This window comes from Myzus persicae, unplaced genomic scaffold (genome assembly GCF_001856785.1).
Source record: "Myzus persicae strain clone G006 unplaced genomic scaffold, MPER_G0061.0, whole genome shotgun sequence".
In the NCBI taxonomy this organism is placed as follows: Eukaryota; Metazoa; Arthropoda; class Insecta; order Hemiptera; family Aphididae; genus Myzus; species Myzus persicae.
This window is the reverse complement of record NW_019101542.1, coordinates 350-7696: the sequence shown is the minus strand read 5'-3', so window position 1 is coordinate 7696 and position 7347 is coordinate 350. Positions and strand designations below refer to the sequence as shown.

General features: G+C 29.9%; 3 protein-coding genes across 3 annotated transcripts; 2 read left to right on the top strand and 1 right to left on the bottom strand.

Moving 5' to 3' along the window:
• Positions 1 to 42: 42 nt before the first annotated feature.
• LOC111029470 lies at positions 43 to 1270 on the top strand (the record flags this gene model as incomplete). The annotated part of the gene is made up of 1 exon (XM_022308476.1): positions 43 to 1270. A coding segment is annotated over one exon (1228 nt), but the record flags the coding sequence as incomplete, so codon positions are not given.
• A 1205-nt stretch (positions 1271 to 2475) lies between these two features.
• On the top strand, positions 2476 to 4617 carry LOC111029469. The gene is made up of 4 exons (XM_022308475.1): positions 2476 to 2484; positions 2611 to 2706; positions 3178 to 3463; positions 4583 to 4617. The coding sequence occupies exons 1-4, from the start codon at positions 2476 to 2478 to the stop codon at positions 4615 to 4617; spliced, it is 426 nt and encodes a 141-aa protein (XP_022164167.1).
• Positions 4618 to 5080: 463 nt separating this feature from the next.
• LOC111029468 (protein FAM200A-like) lies at positions 5081 to 6345 on the bottom strand. The gene is made up of 2 exons (XM_022308474.1): positions 6268 to 6345; positions 5081 to 6163 (listed from the first exon to the last, which is right to left on the bottom strand). The coding sequence occupies exons 1-2, from the start codon at positions 6343 to 6345 to the stop codon at positions 5081 to 5083; spliced, it is 1161 nt and encodes a 386-aa protein (XP_022164166.1).
• Positions 6346 to 7347: the final 1002 nt, after the last annotated feature.

Below are 7347 nucleotides of genomic sequence, written 5' to 3'. Positions count from 1 at the left end.
CCTGGGGTTCACTGAATGTTTTGTTTCTAATTATCCTTGTAGGTTTTGTCATAGTTCAAAAGAGGAGTGCCATGCACAAATTTCCCAAACTAACGAAAATTTGAGAAATGTTGATAATTATAATGATGATGTTAATACTAAAAATGTTGCACTAACTGGGATTGTTGAATCATGTATTTGGAATGATGTAAATTCATTTCATGTTGTTTACAATTATTCTGTTGATTTAATGCATGATTTACTTGAAGGTGTATGTAACTATGACATGTCAAGTATAATTAGAAACTTTATTTTAGAATTCAAGTATTTTAGCTTAGAAGTCTTAAATAACAGAATTCGGTTTTTTGATTATGGACCAAGTGAAATTAAAAACCGACCACCACTAATAAGTGAACACTCATTAAAAAGTAACAGCCCTACAATATGTAAAATGTCAGCGTCGGAAATGTGGTGTTTTGTACGATTCTTTGGTCTCATGATGGGTGATTTGGTACCTATAGAATCAGACTTTTGGAAGTTATACATTTTGCTTAAAAAAATACTTGATTTGACCACTACTCGATCAATAGGGCTCGAATGCCCATACTTACTTAAAATGTTAATATCAGAACATCATGCCTTATATTTAGAATTAACCAAAATTAACTTGAAACCAAAATTTCACCATTTGATTCATTACCCTTATATTATGGAGCAAGTAGGTCCATTGATTAATATTTGGTCTATGCGGTTTGAGGCCAAACATAAAGAATCAAAAATTGCTGCGCGAGCAATATCAAGTAGGAAAAATATTTGTTATACGTTAATGTTAAAAAATCAGTTGAAAATGGCCTATACATATACTCAAATTTACAAATATTCTAAATTTTCATGTTCTTTAAATGTAAGTAAAAATATAATGTATTCTTCAGACATAAAAAAAAATTTAGCTTCTGTTTTAAATTATGCATGTATAGAACACTCTAATTTTGTCTCTTGGATTGAAGTAAAAAATATTCGTTACACTACAAATAATATGTATTTGGTATTGGATATTTCAGATTTACCCGTTTTTGGTTTTTTAAAATACATTTCTATACTGCCTGACCTTACAGCTTTAGGTATTTTTGAAGTGCTTAAAACAATTAATTTTAATGAACATTTACAATCATATTATGTTGAGAAAACTCAAATTATATCTTCTTCAAACTTTACAGATTTGCCTAATTATAGTCCTACATTTTGTTGTATAAAACAAAATGGCCTTAGTTATATACCTTTAATACTGTAAACATTAAAATATATATACCTAATATTTATAAAAGTTAATATTTTGTTTTTATTTATTCAAATCCCAATATATTTAATGAATATAATTAACCATTACTTTTTACTATTATGTTTTAGTAACGATTAATATGCAAATATTAGTTATGATAACTATGTGTTGCAGAGGGGCGTAATTAGGTGGTGAGGGGGATAGATCCGCCAAAACTTTTTTTTATTGCTAAAATTTTGATCAATGTATTGGTAATGACTATTCATGTTTGCTAAAAACGTATAACCCCCCCAAACCAAATTCCTAATTACGCTACTGATGTGTTATAGTCATATTGGCGGAAATCTCCTAAAATATCAGGGGGTAACATCTAACATTAAATAACATCAATATGTGAGAGGGCCTTCGATCCTATAAAACTAAAAAAAAAAGAGGGGAATTGACGGATTTTTAAGGCGGCTATGCCCCCTTGATTTCACCCAAGGGTTATAGTTACATTATTTATGGAATTTAGTTACAACAACTCAAAAAAAAAGGTAGAGTTACTACTTTATACAGTCCTGACAACAATATTTAATAGTCATATTAAGCATTATATTTAGTTACAGTAACGATAAAAAATTTAGAATACCTAATTTATACAGTCCTGGCAATAAAATTAGTTGTTATGTCAAGTAATGTGTTAAGTTACAACAACTTATCAAAAATGTATGATAACTACTTAATATAGTTACGACATCAATATTTGATAGTTATATTAAGCAATGTATTTAGTTAAATATAACTAATCGAAATTGTAGGATAGCCCCTTTATATAGTTACGACAACTGTTTTTCGTAGTAAAATTTGTTTATATTTTTAGTTGCAACAACCGCAATTTATAGGTTAGTACAACTAAATAAATACAACTAAACCCGAATGGTAATAACAACTAAATGAATAGCTGTCGCTATGCTAACTTGAAATTTAGGGTCAAATTAACTGTTTAAACGGTTGCCACAACTATTATTTTTTTCCGTGTTGACTAGCCAAAATAGCGCATGTTCTATCTGGTCGAAACATGACTATAAATGACTAAAGGCAAAAATGCTTTATTTTGACTATGACTATTGTGTATGCGCGCTCCTATTACATTACACATGTTCCATTATTCATTAGTCATAATAAAGTTGTTTTAGTCTGCTTTAAGCAGTTTTGCTTTTCTAGTGTGCGGTGGAATGGCATTTGTAAGGTTGTGCTATTTTGTAATACCGCAAACATAGAAGAAATAACGCCAGAATTACAAAATGTACATTTATTAAATAACATTTCTTCACAACCAATTGTAAAAAATCATTGCTTTGTATATACAGGTCCGTGGATGTGATGGCACATTTAAAGTAGTGCCTACATTTTTAGAAAATGATATGTACCAGTTATTTACTTTCCATGTAATTTATAAAGATGTTGTAAGTTTTAATTTACCTATTTAATTAATTAGTAAACTATTCTGTAATATTTTTTAACAGACTTTTCCACTGGTATATGCAATTCTAACTGGAAAAACCGAAGATATTCATGTCGCGTTGTTGTACATAAAAAATGTGGTGCCCTTATTGTACAACAATATAATATTAATTACCGATTTGAAATCGGTCTCATTAATGTTATAAGAATTGTTCTTCCAGAAAGTCAACATCAAGGATGTTATTTTCACTTCTGCCAAGTACATAACATGTTAGCTTATTAAAATTTAAACTGTATATTAATTAAACTATTTTCAACTTATTAAGGCTGTCATACGGCATGCAAGAAATAAAAAGGTTAGAGTATTCAATTTAATGAAAACGAATCCCATAACTGCAAAATCATAAATTATCTGAACTAACAACTGAATTGACTTAACAATGAAATTATATAAACTTTTTATTTTGCTGAAGATCCTTGCTTTGCCATATTTGCCAGCAATACGCCAAGGCGATATCGTCAAGTCAATGATAGATGAATTTCAGTCAATTGTAGATTATGTTCATGAATATCCAGAAATAGCAGCACAACTTACAGATTTCTTATTAAACTATGTTTGGGCATATTGGTTTGGCACAATGGGACCGTCGGCAATAACTGTTTATAATCAAGACATAAGGACCAATAATTACATCGAAACTTACCACGCTACAATATTGAGACTAATTAAGCCGCATCCCAAAGTGTGGGAATTCCTTAGTATGATTCAAGTTACTTTAATTTGTATCTCTTGTAATTTTGTGATATTTGTTTCTATTTACCTTGTACCTAATATTTTATGTGTTTGCATGTAGAAACGTAACCATAATTTGTGTTTATTTTATGGGGGTAAGTAGTTTCTATTGTAGAAATTAAGAAATTAATTATTTGTATTTTGATTTAATTTATGTTATTTTTAAATGTTGCACGGTAAAATTCATGTTTTAACTTATTTTACAGTTTAGAGGCTACTTACACATGCTGCCAAGTATATTCAGATACCTTTTCAATATTTTGATCATATGTTATCAATATTAAAGCCCAAATGAAGTAAGATGAAGCGAGGTAAATTGTTGTGTGGTGGCATCTTTAAAGTTGTATATTTTAGGTAAGTATGATTATTTAATATGTAAGAGTATGTTGATGACATAGAATATTCGTATCATGGTATCATAACTCTGATGTTTCCAAGTCAGTTAAGTATGATGCGTATGATATATTAATATGTAAAAGTTATATGGTAATAGTACCTACTAATATCTTTAAAAATGTATGTTTTTATGTATAGTATAGTAGATATGAGATATAATAAATAGTAATACATAATGTTTCTTAAATAATACTAAGGTAAGTAAACTGTAAAGAATTCAAAAACTACAGACTAATTATTAACTTATTTATAATATGAAAATAAGTAATACATACCCACTTATTTACAGCTCAGTTACTTTTCATGGAGAATCAATATGATATTGAATTTAGGCAAGCGATGCGGAATCTAAAAGTAAGAAACAAAAAACGTAATATATAAATTCATCTGAAATAAAAATATATACCTATGGTTTTCATATATTATTTTATATTTTAACAGATTCGTAACAGTGTACCAACCAGCTCACGTACATAATACAGCAGCTATTAGAGTTTCTTGAGGAACTCTCTCGAGATTTAAATCCTGATAGCTTGGTAACCTTCCTAAGGAGAACTGGCCATTGAGGAGATGGTTAAATTGCCCAAGAAATTGGTGCACATCCTGGTAAATATATTATTCTGGTTATATTCCTAGTAAAAAGAGCATACCTCGTATCTAATATAATAATTAATAATCTTTGTCTATAGGCGAAGAAGAACTTTTAATACATGCTGCCCAATAATTAGTCATTCACATTAATATAAACTTGTAAATATGTGCTTGTAGTAATTTGTATCCATATTTGTGTGTTAACTTAATTGGTTTATAATATTTAACTAATTGTAAATAGTGTGCAGTTTTTTCCTATATACCTAGGTACTTAGTATACTTATATAATATAATGAAATTTGTATAGGATGTTAAGTGTCTACTTACGTGTGAACCAGCGGTTCCCAACCTTTTATAAGCGTGACCCCAATATTTTAGGTTTAACTTTTGGCGACCCAAAAAAAAAAAATTCATAATTTATTGTAAACTCAACATTATTTTATTTATTATCATCAAATTGGTAAATATGTATATTTGTTGATTTATCTATCTATATTCTATTCTAAAATATTTGTATAAAATGAATTATAAAAATAATTTATTAATTTTTTCAAATGTAGGTAATATGGAATTAATTTATTAATTTAAACTTAATCTTAATGATGCTGAACACTTTCCACAAGTTCTTCAATGTTTGGATTTATATTCATTGAAAGTGCACATCGCATATCGTGTTGAGGATCAAGGCGATTTCTATACTTTGTTTTGATGACAACTAAAGTTGAAAATCCGGCTTCACATAAATATGTGGTAGGGAATGGTAGTAATGCTTTTTCAGATTCTCTTTTTAAAATTGGTTTATCTTTAAGCTGTGCCCAGAATTGGGTTAGGCACTTTTGAGAAAAATTTTCTTTTACGACTTGGTCAGCTTGAAGGTCAAGAAGTTCCTTTTGGAAACCGCAAATATCTTCACCAACTTGGTGAACAGAAATTTCAAACGGATTTCTCACCCAACTGTATTTACTGAGCTCTACGTTTTCTGGTATATATCGATCGAGTTCTAACTGTAATTTGTTCAAGTACTCTTGAAGCAGTAATTTTATGTCATCCAATGTAATTTTGGTTGAATCTTCAAGAAATTCACTTAAAAGAGTAAATGTGGCAATTTTTCCTCGAGATAGCTTTTCTAGCTTTTGTTTGAATGAGGATATTTTTTCACCAATATTGACCATAGTTCTATTCTTCCCCTGCATCTCAATATTCAACTCATTTAACCGTCCAAAAATATCGCTTAAAAAAGCCAATTTAGAAACCCACAAATCGTCATTGAATTTATCAGCCAATGAGTGTTTTTTTTCCTTTAGAAAAATATGTATTTCTAAACGCAAAGACATAACACGCTTAAGAATTTTTCCACGGGAAAGCCAACGTACATCCGAGTGATAAAGTAAATTTACAAACTGTGCTCCCATCTCGTCACACATGGCATGAAATATTCTTGAATTTAATGCTCTTGCTTTTATAAAATTGACAATTTGAATTACGTCTTGTAGTACTGAATTAAGTTCTGGCTGAATTGCTCTGGTTGCCAAATTTTCTCGATGTAAAAAACAATGAATTATAACAACGTTTGAATTAACTTCTTGAACTCGCTTACAAAATCCTATTCGATTTCCAAGCATTGCCGGTGCACCATCCGAAAATATTCCAACACAATTACTCCAATATTGATTATTCTTCTGAAAAAAGTGGGATGAACAGTGTTAAGATGCCGCTTGAGTTTATTTGCTTTCATTGATTCATTCGACAAGACTTGTAGGCAGAACACACATTGAGGACGCACTAATCCCGATCGATCTTTGATTTCAGTAAAACCAAACTTCAAAAAATCATCTTTATACGGCAAAGCGCGCTTAGCCATTACAAAAAGACTGTGAAAAAGTTAAATCATGAAAAAATTTAATTAAACCAATAAACACGCACTATACGCGGCTAGAATAACGAGTAGGTACGTATGACGAGAACGGAACGACTGATTGAAAAACTAATAAATACATTTAACAAGAATCAATACGAATAACATTCGTACCTATACGAAAACTAAGATAAGCATTTCGTGAAATACCTAGTATTATGAGCAAAAATATAAATTATATACCTGTTTCTACGCTATGCGGGTACGACCACGCACAGCCCGCGACAGATCATTTAGATAATCTATTTCAAATTATTTTTTCCTCGATCATTATAATTCTTATTATTAGAATATTTCAGGATTTTTTTATTTTTTTTTAATAATATTGTAAGACGTATGTAATGATTTCGCGACCCGCCATAAAAACCTCCGCGACCCTAATTTGGGTCGCGACCTGAGGTTGGGAATCGCTGGTGTAATGTGTAAATTATGTACATTTGTAAATATATGTGCCCAGTGTTGTGAAGTATTTGAATAAAAATATTTAGATACTTAAAAAAATCTTACCTTGTGAGAATTATATTTTAATTGTGTAGTTAACCGCTGAGAAAGCCGTCAGGCAAAACACTCAAAGACAAAGAGAATAAAAAAAGCAAACTAATAATTGGGTAAGCCAATAATGAGTACATTACTAATCACCACAATGCGTGTTGGCCTACCATGCCAACCGAAAGCACAGGGGCAAAAACGAGGTGTTATAATAAGGTAACACTGTAATAATAATAATAATAATAATAATTATATCACCACTACATGTTATCATATTTAGCAGTTAGTACTTTGTTATAAGTTATAAGTCGTTGAGTGTCAACGTAGTATAATGTATAAGTAATGTTCATGTCATATAATAGTATTATAACAGTGTCATAGTTTATTTAAAATATATTAAATACAACATGGTGTCAGGTGTTGATTCATTATGGGTCGAAAAAAGAAGGATCAAGCAGA

Coding starts and splice junctions, on each gene's coding strand:
- LOC111029468 (XM_022308474.1), bottom strand. CDS start 6,345: ATGGCTAAGCGCGCTTTGCCGTATAAAGATGATTTTTTGAAGTTTGGT. Junction 6,164..6,267: donor TCAAAGATCGATCGGGATTA/GTGCGTCCTCAA, acceptor CACTTTTTTCAG/AAGAATAATCAATATTGGAG.
- LOC111029469 (XM_022308475.1), top strand. Junction 2,707..3,177: donor ATGTAATTTATAAAGATGTT/GTAAGTTTTAAT, acceptor ATTTTGCTGAAG/ATCCTTGCTTTGCCATATTT. Junction 3,464..4,582: donor CAAAGTGTGGGAATTCCTTA/GTATGATTCAAG, acceptor CTTTGTCTATAG/GCGAAGAAGAACTTTTAATA.